Source organism: Neofelis nebulosa, chromosome 2 (genome assembly GCF_028018385.1).
Source record: "Neofelis nebulosa isolate mNeoNeb1 chromosome 2, mNeoNeb1.pri, whole genome shotgun sequence".
Lineage (NCBI taxonomy): Eukaryota > Metazoa > Chordata > Mammalia > Carnivora > Felidae > Neofelis > Neofelis nebulosa.
In genome coordinates, this window is record NC_080783.1 from 125074075 (window position 1) to 125091774 (window position 17700).

General features: G+C 37.3%; 1 protein-coding gene across 3 annotated transcripts in view; it reads right to left on the reverse strand.

The window, feature by feature from the left end:
• The window catches only part of MAGI3 (membrane associated guanylate kinase, WW and PDZ domain containing 3), a 251668-nt gene that overhangs the window by 89707 nt on the left and 144261 nt on the right, over positions 1-17700 (reverse strand). For all 3 annotated transcript variants that reach the window (XM_058716161.1, XM_058716160.1, XM_058716162.1), the window contains exon 2: positions 11154-11270. In XM_058716161.1, the coding sequence (XP_058572144.1) occupies positions 11154-11270 (117 nt within the window). The remainder of the gene's footprint in view (positions 1-11153; positions 11271-17700) is intronic.

Consider the following 17700-nt stretch of genomic DNA (forward strand, 5'->3'; position numbering starts at 1 on the left):
GATTATTACAAATTTTCACATCTTATCCCCAAAAATGTATAATCCCACACACATAAAAAGTTCTCTCCCTTTCTCTACGTTACCTCATTGTCTTCAGCATTCCAGAAAATTTATCTTTATATTCTCCTGATACTCTATATATTTAATGTAAAACTTTCTGTATTGCCTCCAGTAACCACTATAATTCTTTTTACGTAAAACTTCCTCTGAATCGTGTTTGCACACAGTCTCCAACTCCTCTCCTCTCACTCTCTCTTGAGCCCATTCCAATCAGGTCACTGCCCCACACACTCCGCTGAGACAATCCGCTGTATTCATCAGGAGTCTCCACTTTGCTTCACCCAACGCTCGAGTCTCAGTCCTCATATTACCCGACCTTGTGTCAACATTTGATAAAACTGACCATTCCCCTCTTTTGCTTTATTCTGAAACCTATAGAAAGTTTCATAAAACATATATGTAAAGTTTAACAAGTAGTAATATATCAAATCCATCCAAGCGAAGAAGGAGAATATCACCAGGGCACCAAAAGCCCTCTTGAATGCCTCCAATCATACTTCTCTCCTTCCCCTCACCCCCAAAGGTACCCACCATCTTGATATTTGTGATGATGATTCCCTTTCTTCTTTCAAATGTTTACCAACTATGTAATGCATTCCTAAGCAATGTAGCTTAATTTTGCCTATTTTATGACTTCATATGAATAGAATCATGCCATATGCATTCTTTTAGGTCCACATTAACACGTGCCAAGTTTTTAAACTTCTGCCGACATGTAAAGGCATCTCACTGTGTGTTTAATGTACAACTGGGTTTTGAGATTATACGTTCTTTTTCAAATATTTACTAGCCATAGATATTTCTTCAGTTGTGAAGTGACTGTTCAAGGCTTTTGCCACTTCTCTATTGCCTTGCCGGTCTTCTAAAATTTGGTTTGTATTTCTTTACATTCTGGATACGACCGTGCATCATCAAATCTCAGTAATCAACGGCTTCTAAAATGCACCACTATCTTATCACTAAAACAGAAAACAAAATGACAATTAAAATTGAAAGACACCACCTACTGAAAGCTACAATCCAACTGGAGAGAGGTTAAAATGTGAAATAGCTGTATCTTATACAGCATCGCAAAGGGGGAGTTTCTGCAAATATGTGAAATGTGCTTCCTAGAAACAGTGCTCTATGCAAAACTGTGTTCCCCAAATAGTAGATAGAGGTTATGGAGAAAATAGGGTCAGAGTTGACTTCTCACAACCTAGCGCAACTTTGTTACCAGAGCACTAGCAAAACCAATAACCCCCCCCCAATTAAAAATATTAATACCATTTAAAAGATTTTAAATTCCTAAGAAAAACATCAGACGAAATAAAATTCTTTGTCTTCAGAAAATGACTTAAAAACAAAGAAATGAATAGACAGCTTGACAGGAAGGGGTATGAGGAGGGTTGAGGCTACCAAATAATGAAGATAAGATCAGGCAAAATGTGCAATAAATGATTTTAAGATAAAGCACATGTTCAAATTGAGAAGAGGCCAAATCAAGGCGAACGGGCATCGCGTGTGGTGCATACAACGTTCAACTATGTTTGTATATTCCTTCTACTTGCCGCTACTTGATGACACAAAACATTAGCTTGCTGGAGGAAATGGAAAGAACCAATATTACTTCCATTAAATTGATATCATTATCCCACCTACTTACCAATCATCTATGAACTTGGTTATTATAGAAACCAATGTTGTAGCAGAACAGACAGTATCTTCTCCTACCCTGTGATTTTTTTCATCTTTTTTAATGGTCTTTTAATGATAATAGTTTTTCATTTTATTGTAGTTAAATTTATCAATCCTCTCCTTTATAGCTAATGCTTCCGTGCCTCGTTGAAGAAATCCTTCCAAAGGCCACGGAGATATTCTATATTCTTTGTTAAAAGCATCACAACTCTGCCTTTTACACCTAATAGTTTAATGCACTAAAATAGATCTCTCTTGACTTGATGGGAGATAGTGGTCGGGCTTCTGTTTTCTTCCAGAAGGTTATTCAACACAATTTATTGAAAAGTCAATTATTTTCCCCTTTGATCAGGCATATTACTTCTGTCACAGAAATCTTATACAGAAACTTCTACATAAAACTAGGTGTGTGACTGGATTTTCTATTACATCCCATTTACCCACTGACCATTCCTGCACCATTATCACAGTGCTGTAATTATTATATTTTCATGATAAATCTTGATATTTAGGAGAGCAAGTTCACCTATTCTGTTTTTTCCATTTATAGCCCTTCCATATAAAATCTGGAATCAGAGAAAGAGGTTAAAAATGCTGGATTTTTTATGGGATTAGAATGAATCTATTAATCAATTTGAGGAGAGCTGTTATCTTCACCATAGTGAATCTTTAATCCAGGAACAAGAAATCTGTCAGTATATTTACATCTTCTTCCTGGTCCCTTAGTTTTGCCTCATAGAAGTCTTTACACTTCTTTTGAGATTAAGTTCTAGGCATTTCAAATACCTATATGCTATTATAAATATTTTTGTAAACTTCCATTTTCTAATTATTGAGAATACAGAAAGAATACAATTGTGGGAATCCACTTGGTCACTTTATTTGGATATAATTGACCTACAATCAAAATTCACTAATTCTAACAGTACAATTCTGTGAGTGTGGGGACCCATCACCCCGAAAAGTTTTCTTGTGCCTCTTTGCAGTCCCCACCCTGTGGCAGCCACTGATCTGGTGTCACTGTAGTTTTGTCTTTAATGGAATCTCATAGAAACAGAATCATACATTAATTTGATTCCAGTAGTGGGTTGTATCTGGCTTCTTTCACTTAGCAGGAGGCTTTTGAGATCTATCCTTGTTGTGATTCAATGTACTTTTATTGCCTAAGTGGTATTCTATTGAATACACCAAAATTTGATTATGCATTTACCATTGATGGGTATTTGGGTTGGTTCCAGATTTTGGACATTCTAAATAAAGAAGCTATAAAGTTACAAGTCTTTGGGCAGACATATATTTAAATTTATGTTGGGCTGGGTCGTATGGTAAGTCTATGCTTAACTTTAAAAGAAAATGCCCTAAAGTTAGTATACGTTGCAGTCTCACCAACTCATATATGAGAGCTGCAGTTGATTTACATTAGGGTTTTCATGTAAGAATTCCTTCTTGAAGTTTTCTTGGCAAATTGACTTTTTCAAAAGCCCAAGAAAAATCAGTTGGTAGGGAAAATGCGAAAACAAAGTATTACAATTCTCCTGTGAGAATTAAAGCTTAATCATTGGACAGACACGTTACTGATTTGAAGGAATCTAAGGATATCAACTGAAATCAAGAGCAAAAAATACTGAAAAGTGAAACCAAACGGTAAAGTTGGCATTTCCACAGCAGCACGTGGGAGAGCAGCAGTCACAATGCACTCGTCAGTCTTACTTGCAGCTGTTCCCTGGGCTACAGGTGTGAGGTCAAGGCCCTGTCTGCTAACAGTGAGTCTTTCTTGCAAATACAGTATTAGTGAGATTAAATGCGTCTATACTTTATATAAATCCTATGACTGGTATTCCCAAAAAAAAATCACAGGTTTTGAAAGCAAAACAAGTCCTTAAGTTGGCAGTTCTGACATGGGATTCTATGTAATCATTTCACCTTGAAGGAAGATCTGAATATTATTTGAATACTATCCAACAATGTCCTTTGGCCTTTTCCACTGCTTGAGTATGTGTTATGAGTTTCAGTGCTTTGTAAATAATAGAAGAAATGCGAAGAGAAGTGAACATCGTTGTGGAACACTCCAAACCTGAAATCTGAAACTGGTCTAAAATCTAAGGTAGAAGCAATATGGATTTCAATGGCAAAACCAACATCAGGGCAAGGAGACAACATATTTTCACCATTAAAAAAGAAAACAAGCTTATTCAAATGACCACTGACTAGCGCCTAACAATTTGAAGAGCATCGATGCAATATGGAAAAATTTTCTATACCGGAATATTTGCAACCAAGCAAAGTCAGAACTATCGGCTAATACAATTGATACTTGTGTGCTTTATAATTTCATTTTAGGAGTGAAAATTTCAAATATTATATATGTGCAGTACTCTTCCAAATTTTAACTGATTTTTATTTGGCATTTATTTTGTGTTAATGTTCCCATCTTTTAATGTCTTCTATTAGCAAATGTCTGTATCAGGTAGAGAGAAGTGCTGAAAAGTGTTATCATAATCTTGTTATATAAGTTTATAATAGTAACAAACCACTTGATTTTTAAAGTGGTTGGTACACTCAGGAGAATCGATCCATACCACGGTGTTTGTGGCCATCATTCCCGCCATAATGGTCAAGGGCAGCAGTCATGTGGGTTCCCACGGTGCTTGGTTCAGCTAACTCTTCATCATAACGAACCGCAGTTTATACGGGGATCAAACTGTGATGCCACTTCTTGTCATGAACTGTGAGCACCCGGCTTTCCACTGGAACGAGCAGGGCACTGTGCTCATGGCCCAAGAACACAACCAAATCTAAAATTCCTTCCTGGCAGGTCTGTGTCCTGGGACCACTACCAGTACTGATTCTGTATTAGTCAGGATCCAAACAGGAGAGAAACATGGTAACTTGAACGAGGCCAGCTTAATATAACCAATTATTAACTATTTACAAGGAATTAACTAAGAGGAAATAAAAGAGCACCCTAAAGCTGAGGGAGAATACTCCAATGAGGAACAAACTTGGAAGGGAAGAACGCTCCCAAACTCTGGGATTCAGACCTGTGTGGAGAAGGTGTGGTAGCAGTGATGGATCTGGTTCACAGTTGGTGGGTCAAGGCTGATGGACAGGGAACAACCTCGTGGAGTACTGATGAAATTAACCAGCAAGCTGCCTGTGGTGGGGGGTGTTTTGAACCTAACAAAACCATCCGGGACCCTGGCTGGACTTGCCAGAAACCCAGTAGAAAACCACTTACAGGGGATATTGTTGAAATGTGGGGAGCCACTGGGGTGCCCATCAAACTCATCAGGAAACTGCAAGGAAATCAGCAGGTGCGCTGGTAGAACTCATGAAGCACCATGAATGGGAGTTGAATTTTGTCAAATGTTTTATCTGCACCTATTTGAAAAGATCATAGGTTTTTTTGTTTTGTTTTCTTTTCCAGTCTATTACTATACTAGTTTCGTATGTTATCCCAACCTTGCATTCCTGGGACAAATACCACTTGGTCATAATGTATTATCCTTTTTACATATTGCTATATATTGATTTGCTAAAATATTTTAAGGAGTTTTAAGTCTATGTTCACGAAAAACTGTGTCTAATGTTATTTTCTTCTAACGTCTTTGTCTGGTTTTAGAATGGAATGAGTTGAGAAATTCCCTCCTCCTGTATTTTCTCAAAGAATCTGTGTAGAATTTGTATTATTTCTTTAAATATCTGGAACAATTCACCTGTACCATCTGGACCTGATGCTTTCTTAGAGGGAAAGTTACAAACTACAAATTCAATTCCTTTAATAAACTTAGAAGTTATTCAGTTATCTCTTTCTTCTTGAGTGAGCACTTGTAGTTTTTGCCTTCTGAGGAATTTTTCCATTTCATCTGAGTTGTTGAGTTTACGGTCACAAAGTTGTTCAGACTATTCCTGATTGTTCACTTAACATCTGTAGGATTTTTTTTTTTTTTTTAATTTTTTTTTTCAACGTTTTTTATTTATTTTTTTTGGGACAGAGAGAGACAGACCATGAACGGGGGAGGGGCAGAGAGAGAGGGAGACACAGAATCGGAAACAGGCTCCAGGCTCCGAGCCATCAGCCCAGAGCCTGACGCGGGGCTCGAACTCACGGCCCGCGAGATCGTGACCTGGCTGAAGTCGGACGCTTAACCGACTGCGCCACCCAGGCGCCCCCCAACATCTGTAGGATTTTTAATGATGCTATCTCTTTCACTCCTGATGCTGTTATAGTGTGTTCTCTCTCGTCACCTGAACAGTATGGCTAGAAGTATACCAGTTTTATTGATCAGAAAGAACCAGCTTTAGGTTTCATTGATTTTTCTTTATTTTCTGGTTTATCAGTTTCTGCTTTTATCTTTATTATTTCCTTCCTTCTACTTAATTTGGGTTTACTTTGGTCTTCTTTTACTAAATTCTTAAAGTAGAAGTTTAGATCATTGATTGACATATTTATTATTTTCTAAGTATTTAGCACTATAAATTTCCCTCTAAACACTGTTGTAACAGCAGTATTGGTATGTTGGGTTTGATTATGTTTTGAGATGTTGATGTAATATTTTGTAATTTTCCTTGTGGTTTTAACTCACAAGTTATTTAGAAGTGTGCTCATTTCCAAATATTCAGAGATTTTCCAGATGACTTTCTGTTAAGTGATTTCTTGCAATCCCTTTATGATCACAGGATATATTTTGTATAATTTAAATCCTTTTAAATTTATTGAATCTTGTTTTACGGCCTGGAGTATGGTCTTTATTTGTAAATGTCCTATGTGCACTAGAAAAGAATGTATAGTCTTCTGTTGTTGGGAAGCATGTTCTAGTAAATAGCAATTAGGTCAAGTTGGTTCAAAGTGTTATCCAGGTCAGAATCACCTTAGTGATTTTTTGCTTACTTTCCCTAAAGAGGGTGTTGAAATCTTGAACTCTAGTTAAGAAGTAGTCTACTTCCTTCCAGTTCTATCACTGTGGTATCATTTTCATCCCATCTGTAGCATTTCCTTTACTGTTTCTTATAGTGCAAGTCTGCTGGTAAAAAATTCCCTCACCATTTTTTATTTATTTATTTTTGGTCTGAAAAATTCTTTATTTCTCTTAAGGATGTAGAAATCTTTTGTTGTATGTAGCAATCTAGGTTGGCAGTTTTTCCTTTCAGCATGTTGAAAATGACATTTGATTGACTTCTGGCTTGTATTGGTTTCTGTTGACAAGTCTGCAGTCATTCTTTATTCCCTTGTATTTAATGTATCTTTTTTCTGTCTTTCACATTTTCTCTATCACTGGTTTTCAGCAATTAGATTATAATACACTTGGATGTGTTTTTTTTACGTTTCTTCTGTTTGGGGTTTGTTGAGATCCATAGTTCTGCGGATTTATAGTTTTCGTCAAATTTAAAATTTTTTCAGCCTATTTCACCATATGTCTTGTTTGTTTCCTCCCCATGTCTGCTTTGACAGTATGCATCATTCAATATGAACAGATCACAGTCCTGTTCTGCCTATAATCCTATTTCTGAAAATAGCTGTTACATATATCTTGACCAATTGCTAGCTGTTTACAGTAAGAAGGTAAATCTAGTACCAGTTAGTCATTCACGGTAGAAGTAGAAATGTCTCTCTCTGGTTACTTAAAAAAAATAGTTTATGTCTCTGTTTCAGTTTGATTCATTTATATTGCTATGTCTTCAAGTTCACTGATTTTTCTCTTCTGTAGCTTCTACCCTGCTATTGAGCCTATCCACTGAATTTCTAAAGTTCCATTTAGTTCTTTTAAAAAAATATTCCATTTTCTCTTAATTTTATTCACATGGTTCTTTAAATCCTTGATCATATTTATGACTCTAAATGTGTGGTATGGTTATACGTGTTTATATTTCTGTTTTGTTTTTTTCTATCAGCTGACTTTTCTTTTGATTGTGGGCCATATTTTCTTCTCATCTCATAATTTTTATTAGACGCTGGGCACTTAAATATTATGCTATTCAGTGTCAAGATTTTGTTGTCTTCCTTTAAAGAGTGTTGATAATCCCCCTTTCCTCCCTCCCTCCCTCCCTTCTTTTCTTTCTGCTAACAGTTAAGTCATATGCATATCTGCTTGATATTTTGGGGCTTGCTTAATTAAACTTTGTTAAAGTGGGTTCCAAGGAGCTTACACCAATTTTAGTCCTACTAGTAAGCCATAACCTTTACGAGGTCTCTTCACTCAGGTGGGCTAGAACTCAGATTCTCCCAGCCTTATGTAAGCTCTGGAAACTGCTAGCCTTACAGTTCCCAGAGAGTCTTTGCCTGGCCATGTAGAGTCTCATCCTATACATTCTCAGCTTGGTCTTCAGCAACAGACTCAAGGGGACACCTGTGCAGATTATTTGAGCTCCTTTTCTTTAGAGCTCTCTCTTCTCTGACACTGTCCTGCAAATCTCAGGCACTTCAGACTTCTTGAACTCAGATTTCTGTCCCTTCAACTCAGAATCCTCTGTACTCTGCTTGGGCTCGCCCTCCCTGTGCTGTGGCCCGGAAAGTGCCTCTAGGCAGAAGACCGAGGAACCATAGGACTCCTTCGTGTATAGTCTCCTTTCTCTTAGGAATCACAGTCTTGTCCTTTCTACAGTGCAGTGTCTGACAATGGAGAAGTCTTTCTTTCTCTTATTAATTTTTTTGCTCAAATTGTTTCAGGTTTTGTCAGTGGGCACCCCTTCTAGATGACTTTTTTTGAAAATGTGCTTCTGATATGTCACCATAGTTTTTCAGGCATTTACATACTTTCTGGTTCAATTAGATGTTACAAGCTCATCTTATACTTTCCTTGTCCCAGACCTGGAATCAGAATTGTCCCCAAGAATAGTTAGTATCTTTTAGTAAAGAATGGTAATTACAGACTTTTTGGTGTGTTAACTGTTACCGATATATCACTGCATTCTTGGAGGAGTTATGGGCACTTCAGTGTGTAGGTTAATAGGTCCTGTTAGGATCTGAAAAGGCTGCAGCTGTTTGGATCTAATGAATTAAAACTGAATAAACTATAGCTCCTTTCTAGGACAAAACCACACACTGAGGGAAAACTGCAAAACTAGGACAGTACAAGTACACTTAAAAGAAGATCCAAGTAAAAGTGCAGAGTACGGCAGAAAGTACAAGTACGTATTTTTATTAACTTGTTTTAACAAGGGAAGAGGGAGCTCAAGAGCTATGAATGCTACCCTGAGACACCCCATGCAGGCAAAATACCAAGTTACTTAGAAGGGAATAAATATCAGGTTGTTTTCAGACTTTCAAGGAGCAATGCTTTATGCCATAAGACAAATAATTGACTAACAGAGCTAAGATAGTCAAGGAAAGAAAATATGAGCCAAATATTTCATATACATCCAAACAAACTTAAAAGTATAAAGGCCACAGGCCAACTACGATGATCCTCTGACTCCTTCCTCAGAAATCTCATGAAGAAGCTTTAGAAAACCAAAGTTATTGAAGAAACAACAACGTAAGAATTGGCAGTTAGATTCAGTATGTATTTGCCCACAGGATAAAGAATAAATGATGAGTATAAAGGTGAGAGTACCGTAGGTAATGGCTGTTTGCTTTGTTAATATAGACATAGATCAAGTATCAAAAAATGGTGAAAATGAGGGAAGCATATGAAAAGCTTGTTGAATTTGTTTGTTTGTAGTAAGAAGATATTATTTTAAGTCACGTGATGGGAGGGAGGAAGAAGCAATAACTAGATCATTTAATATTGCTCACAGTTGGAACAAAAACAAAAAGAAGGAAGGAGGAATAGGGTGTTACATAAAAATATTAAGGTAGCCATTAGAATAAGGATACAAACCTTTCTAAAAAGAGAGAGATGATATAAAATAGACTACTTGGTGAAAGGTTTTATATAAAAGATGTGTATATGGGTAAAACAGAAAGCCGTGACAAAACAGAGACTAAAGACCTCGATCCCATCAATAAATATACACGAAGTTTCACACTGGCTACAAAGTCTCCACCACTATTCGTACAATGAAGAGCTTCAGAAAGATGGAAGAATAAAAAGACAGACAAAGATATACCAGGCAAATGCAAAGAAAAAGAGGCAGGAGTTGCGATTCTGAAATCTGACAAGGCAGATTTATTAGAGGAAATCGCAGATAAGGAGTTGGATTTAAAAGCAAAAACCAGAACAGTTTATACCACGTTAAAGAGTCTGGACTTGTACTCACTGCGAGACTTTGAAGGATAAACTGTAGATGGACAGCTGTAGATGGACAGGAGTTGATTCAAACGTACACTTTAAAGACAGACCAGGTGGAGGGGTTGTGGGTGGAAGGCGAGGCTGCAGCTCGAATGGGGAAGGGGACAGGCACTGACGGCTACTCCAGGACAGGAGGTTTGCATTCATGTTCCCATTTTAATTCTGACAACTACATAAGGTTATCTCTTGTTACTCACATTTTACATATGGAGATTCTGAGGCTCAGGAAAATCAAGTAACTTGTCCAAGGATCTAGAGTTTTTACCTAGCTCTTTGCCGCTACACAATTCTATTTGTTTTAAAAGAAAAAAAAGTCCAAGCAAGAAAGGGTGAGGGTCTAAGGTAGTACAGAGGATCGATACTGAAGGAACGTGATTAGAAAGGCTTGGTGAGGGACTGGACACTGTGTAAGAGTAAATAACAAGAAAAAGAAATAAAGACATTTCAGAGCCATTCAGAGAGCTACTATCTACAAGGAGTTACAAACACATTGAAAAAGAAAACAAACTAGAACATCTTTTTAGGTCTTTTTATTGTTTACTGCTTGTTCTTCCCCAACTTGCTCTAAAACCAAAACGTAAGCATACGTGATTTCTTGTTATGTGATACACACACACACACACACACACACACACACGCATCATTATAACAAGAACCAGGTCCTATGAAAACTATGGCAACTGGAATAGATATACAAACATCTAGATAAAACTTCAAAATGGATTACCACAAAGATGCCACAGCGTGCTACTTTTTTTTTCTCTGAAGGAGGGGCAGATCTTAAAGTTAGTAATGTCCTAATAATTAATACAAAAATGTTTGTTCTCAGTGTACAAGGCATTGAGAGCAAAAAAAAAGTCTTCTTACTGACTAAACTCTAGGAACTGATTTATAACAGAAAATCAGGTTAGCAAAATGTACCTGTGTTAATCCTAAACTCTTAAAGCCTAATGACTTTTTTAAAAAGTTACAATATAGAATCTTCTAGCTTTTCTATTTTAAAAGCACAAGCCCTGCATGACCTCTGAAAATGTTTCTCCTTATCCAGTATTTGTTTCAATCTAGTGTTCCAACTTAGTCTTCCCAATTTCATATGAGATACTCTACTGAATTATTTCTACATGTTTGATTAATTAAATAAGGATATATTGGCCTCCTTTCCTTTTTGTTCCATCTCATACTTACACGGAATGGTTCTCAAGTAGAGATTATCTCTGATCACTTGCTGCAATTTGTGGTCAATTGATCCTTTCTGAAACTGAAGACTCAGGTAATGTCGCAAATCTTTATTAATGACTTTGCCTACAAAAAAACACACACACACACACACACAGAAGAAAAAACACAGAACTGTTAGATCTCCAGTTAGATACTGATGCTAGTGACTGAATGCTCTTAAAGCTTTTAGCTATAAACAGGAAAAAAAAAAACCAGAGTATTTTACTAAAAACAAAGTTTTGCTAAAAACAAACTATTATAGTACTAAAATATACATACCTGTAATATATAATGTGGGCATAATTTTACAGTAGTAGGGGAGGGAGAAGGTATAGGTTAGAGAATATGACAAATGCCCAAGGTAAGTTCCATCTTTGGCTTTAAATACCATCTACATACAGGTAACTTCTAGGTTCTTATGTCTCGATTCCTGACCTAGGTCCACCCAGCTCCAAAGCCACCAAACTCTTTCATGTATATTGCAGATATGTTTGAAAGTCAAATAAGCACCTCAAATCTTCACCTGAAAACAGAACTCTTAATTCCACCCTCCCCCAAGTTTTCCTCCATGCTAGTTTTCCTTGTCTTAGCAAATAATAGCACTGTCAACCCAGCAGAACAAACCCAAAAGCTAGAAATCAGAAGTTTCCGATTTCTCCTTTTCACTTCTATCCTCCAGATCCACTCCATTAGCAACTTTTGTCATTTCTACCTCCAAAACATATCCCATACTGTCCACTTCTCTCCATTCCCATCACCTCCACCCTAATCTGGGCCAGCATCATTTCCCATCTGGAATTCTGTAACAGCCTTCTAATAGACTCCCTGCATCCATTCGTGCCTCCTTCCTGTTCCCACCATTTGCACAGAAGCCAGAGTGAGATTACAAACATAAGCCAGATAATCACCAGTCTGTTTAGCCTACCCACCACCACCCCACCCCCATGACTACTTATCGCACTTGGAATAAAATCCAAACTTCCACGTGTTCTAGCTTTAGCCATCTCTGACCCAAAACCATTCATGCCTACCCCTCACCAACCATGCTTCCACCTGCACTGGTCAGCCAAATGGGCTCTACCTCAGAGCCTTCTGCCTATCTGAACAGGCATTTTCTGTCCATTCACTTGACTCTTAGATCCAATATGAATAAATAAGAGAATGATGGATTTTTTTTTTCTTATTTGTGGGGGAAATGGGAGCTAAACAGAGGACTGTTAGAGCTCTCAGAGAAACGTTAAGCAGAAAAACGGAGGACTGCAGAAATCTGATAGCAGTGAATTTATAGTAAAGGTTGAACTTGAAATGAAAATCAAAGCAATCCAAACACTGTTCATTAGATAAGGCTTCACATGATTACCAAAGAGCAATGCTACGACAGAATGGATTACTGTACTGAGTAAGAAATGACTGGGTGATTAAAATACACTCTTTGTTTATTTGGAACAGCTTAATTATGACAAGGTTAGATAAGCGAAAAGGTTACCACATATCAGTTCATTCTTTCAACTATTATTTCATAATGTAACATTTCTAATCCTCCCCCCCCCCCCCTTTTTGGTCTTTTCTCACAGGTATAAACAAGCAAAACCAACTGAGACGGTGTTAATATAAGCAGAAAACCAGGATGCTGCTAAAGTGTAGAGATAACATTCGGATCCTAAACTAATAAACACAAACCAGAAAGTCCCTGTTTTGCCTTGCCAAAAACAGATGCTGAGGAAGGGAGACAGGTCTGTGATCAAAGAAGAAAGCCTGACAGATATTTACAGGGATAACACAGAAGAATCCCTGGTCCCAGAAGTTGCTTCTTCCGGGCATTCCAGAGCTCCACCAACCTGAGTTCCACTCAGATGGAATCACATTACACCATTTCTCATTTTCATCACGGTAGTTGCTCATTACTGGGTGAAAGAAAAACCTAATTCCTAATCAGTACTATACAGTCTCATTTCTTATTGAACAAAAACATACCCAATAATGAGTTTATTAAGTATTTTGTAAATAGGTAAGGTGTGTTCCAAATGCTTTGTAATAAATATTACCCAAAACCTTTGATGGATTGTTTTATAGGTGCTGAGAAGTCTTAGTGATATTTGCAGGCGTTTAGAGTTTATGAATTGAGAAAGAATACATCATTATTTTTTTTCCCATTTAAGATATTATAGTACAGGCTCCAATTATCTAAAAGCCTGCTATCCGACATATTTTCATGAATACACTCTATATGGATAAAGGATAATGCCTCTGTAGTTCAAACAGACAATCTGAGTCAAAACTTTTTCTTTAACTCAGATTTTGTTGTGTTTTTTTTTTTAATTTGAAACTTTGCTGCAATATATGGTATAGCTCACAGAGGTAACTATAAAATGCTAAGAACTCAGATTGGATTTTAATCCAGTTAAAACAGATTTAATCCATTAAATTAGATATGATGAAAGACAGAGCCATAATAAAAATCACAGACCACAAGTTACAGCATACAGGGATTCTTAAGGTGGATATTGAAGTTAAAACACCACATTTTCTGTTTCAAGGACCTACGAGATCTTAAGACTGAGAGGCCAGGTAAAGCAGAAAGAACTAGATTCCAAGAATCATACCCAGGATTATCAGGGCTGGAACTGCACTCTCAATTATCACCCACAACCCCTGCGGAGATTCTGGATGCAACAGGGAGATAAAGAGTTGCAAAGAAAAGGGTGAGGGACAGTTTCACAAATGTGATCTTTTATTTAAAATGTGCGAGTCATTCAAAAAAGTTATCAGCACCTTCAAAGTTGGAGACAAAATATTACAAATATCACTGAAATGTCAATTATAAAAAAGATTAACAACTCATATGGGTTGGTATTCTTTAAGATTAATAATTAACAGTAAAATATACTGGATGTAGTGGTCATCATGGACATCCTTGCCTCAAGAAACCAAAGGAACATCTGTAAGGGGACAGAATATTATAGTTCCCTCTTTGATTGGATTCCAGGGAATTTGCTTTAAAAAAAATAAAACACAAATATCCTGAGTAGGCAGATGACTATGGAATTACTAGAAGGCCAACAGAAACGTTAACTCACAGAAACACTGCTGAGTATATCTAGATTATCAGGCTGTAAAGAAACTTCTGTCTTTTATTTAGGCAGAGTTTCACAGAAACTTGACATTTCAAGGGTATAAAAAACATTGCCTTGGGGTTAATACAGTTGTCACTCAACAAGTAAGAGGAAAGATTCTTCATAATTTAGGCAGCCACCCAGCCCACCCAGGCAGCCTTTGCTTTAAGTGTTAAGATTATTCCCCGACTTCTAAGTGATTTATAAGTTTATTCGCGAAACTTAAAAATAGATCTATATACCTTACAAATACAGCTCAGGAGTGGAAAAGTCTGTAACCGAAATGTCAATCATATGAATAAATCCAGGCACTCAAGTTTCAAAATACAAATCTTTAGTCAAAAGAACTCCTAAGTATAAATCCATACTTTCTGAATATATTCAAATTAATATTCAATAGCAGTTCTCTCTGAGGAATCCGTGTATAGAGACATAGGTTATTAGTTAGATAAACCCTAGGGCATGCCAGCATGGTTGTGGCCATGGAACCAGCTGTAAATCAATCTAATCGTCAAAATCTCACTGCCTTTTCCATAAGGATAGTCGAAGAGACTTTGTCAACCACTTGCTAAAGTCAAGGTATCACATGACTGTACTATTCTCTAATCCAGCGGTAATTACAGAATCGGGGGGTGGGGGATGAGATTGGTTTGGCATATCCCGTTCGTATAAATTCACGCTGATTCATGGTCACCATCCTATTCTTTTCTAAACACTTAAAATATTTTATATTTTTTCAATCTCTTCAAATTTAGCCAGTTTCAGGTTAAGGAAGTGGACTTGGCTTTTCACAATCCATTTCATGCCTTTTTGGAAACTGGAACATTTGCCTCTCTTTAGTCTCCTGGTACTTTCCACATTCCCCATGATTTCATAAAGAATACTGACAATAACCCGGAGATAAAATCTTCAGTGCCTTCAACTCCCAGGAGGCGATTCAGTTGAGTTTTGAAAATGTACATTCGTTTAAAGTGAATGGAACTTTTACTACCTCCTCATTTTTTTAAATTTAATTTCTCCCATTTCAGGCTGTTTGTTTTCCTTTAACTGTTGGAAGAGTAATTCTGCTAGTTCCAGATTATGGAAGCGAAGTAAGAATGGTAAATGTCTGATTTCTGCCTGCAAACAGCTAACATTAACAACATCTTCCGATGAAGCAAGCCTACTTCCTTTTTCCTTCCTGTTGTTCTTGCTCCAGACATCACCTTAAAAGCATTTCGTGCTCTCTGAAGTATCTTAGCTACTTTTGAGCTCTGGCCTGTAGAGAAGAAAATTCTTAAATGTTCATTTCTTACAGTCTACTTAGCTCTGTATTAATGTGATCATGTGCTTCTTCCATTTGTCAGCATATACATCTTTTAAGAATTTTTTATAAGTTTATTTATCTTGAAAGAGAGTAAGCATGAGCAGGGGAGAGGCAGAGAGAGAGGGAGAGAAACAATCAGAAGCAGGCTCTGTGCACTGTCAGCATGGAGCCCTAGGTGGGGCTTGATCTCATGAACCATGAGACCATGACCTGAGCTGAAATCAAGTTCACAGCTTAACCGACTGAGCCACTCGGGTGTCCCAATCATATACATCTTTTAAAAACTGTGAGCTGCTCAGTGCATTCTGTGTACCCATAAGAATTCCTCACATAACTCTTCTTTTAGAAATCTCTAGTCTTAGAACCGCACCTAGAGATGCTATCAACTTTTAAAAATCTGTTTTCCTCAAAGGCAAAAAGTATGGGCATAACGACGTCCTGGTTCTCTTCCTTACTATGGTGACTGTATGACAGTCAAGTGACTTCCCCCAATCAACCACTCAATCTAACTACCTCAATACAACTAACGTTACCATTAGTCCTTTCCCATTAGACCTAGCAGTGTATTTTATTGTTCCCTCCACCTCGTGAGCTCTACAGAAGTAGGAGCAAGCTCCATGAAAGTGGTAAGAAGATCTACATAAGCTCCAAAGGGGCTCCAAATCTATATACTCCATATTGGCTCCTTGGTTAAGGCAGGGTGCTCCTAAAACAAAATAAATCAAACGGTAGTCTTTTTGTTTGTGAAACTGCAAATGGTATTTGAACAAGACTTTTCTAGGAAGTCAACCTACATATTTCATAGTAAAATATATTTTATGACACAGAAGTCATTCAAAATTATCTCACACAGTTGTTAAACATAGAAGTTTGTCAGCTGAGGGCCAAGCCTTGGTTTGTTTTTACAGATTAATACCCGTATCTAGCATACAGAATGAATGAATCAGTTTACTTTTGTATTTTTGATTTTTCATTTGACCCTCTCTATCCTTGAATACATGAAATTTTGGAAGAGAATCCTCATCTGATACAGCACTCTTTATAGTCTCTATACAACTTTATCCTAAACTGTGTTTCTTAAACCATGAAACTGATTTTAACACTCAAAATACTAAATTTTCATTGAAGCAGCATGCTCTGTGTTTAAAAGTAGGTTTAATTATAGTTTGTACCCTAATTCCTCAAATTCTGTTCTTTATTTATCAATATTTTTAAATGGATTCACAAGATGCTATCTGGCTATCCTGAAATGCAAAATAAGGCTAAATTAACCATTCAAATCTATTGTGTTCTAGCACCACTGGGGATAACAAGTCCAAGCAGGAAGAAAGCTCAAAACCCTTCTGCTCTTTCTGGGGGGAAGATGTAAGAATGAGAAGAGAATGGGAAATAGAGAACACTGACCACTAGAACTGTTATTTTAGAAATGTTATTATACATACTATATGCTGTGTGTTTTCACTCTTCATGCAAACCTTTGAGGTAGGTGTTCCTGTTATTTCCACTTTACAGAGAAGCTGAGGTATAAAGAGATTAAGCAACTTGGCCAAGGTCACATCACTAAATGTAGCAAACCTGGAATCTGAACCCCGTCAATCTGGCTCCAGAATCTACACTGGAGCCCCATGCTACAATGCCTGTCCCCCATACCTATCCATCTATCTATCTGTATCTTTTGATGAATCTCTCCCCTTGTAGAGGCTTATGAGAGTACAAACGAATGAGAGCTCCCTCTTAAGAGCCTACACTTCCTTGAAAGGGCCATAGCTATTGTGTAGACGAGTATGCACTGAGTCCAGAGTGGCAGGCACTTGGGGGTAAAGCAGTAAATGAGAGGGCACCCAATGAAACTTGAAGTTTCGCAGGGAAGATGAACATTAAAGAAGACATTGGGTTTTTTTTTTGTTTATTTTTATTTATTTTTTAATGTTTATTTATTTGGAGGGGCAAGGAGAAAGGGGGATAGGGGATTCGATGAGGGCTGTGCTGACAGCAGGAGATTGACGTGGGGCTCGAACTCACGAATGGCGAGATCATGACCTGATCTGAAGTTGGACGCCTAACCGACTGAGCCACCCAGGCATCCCAGAAGGCA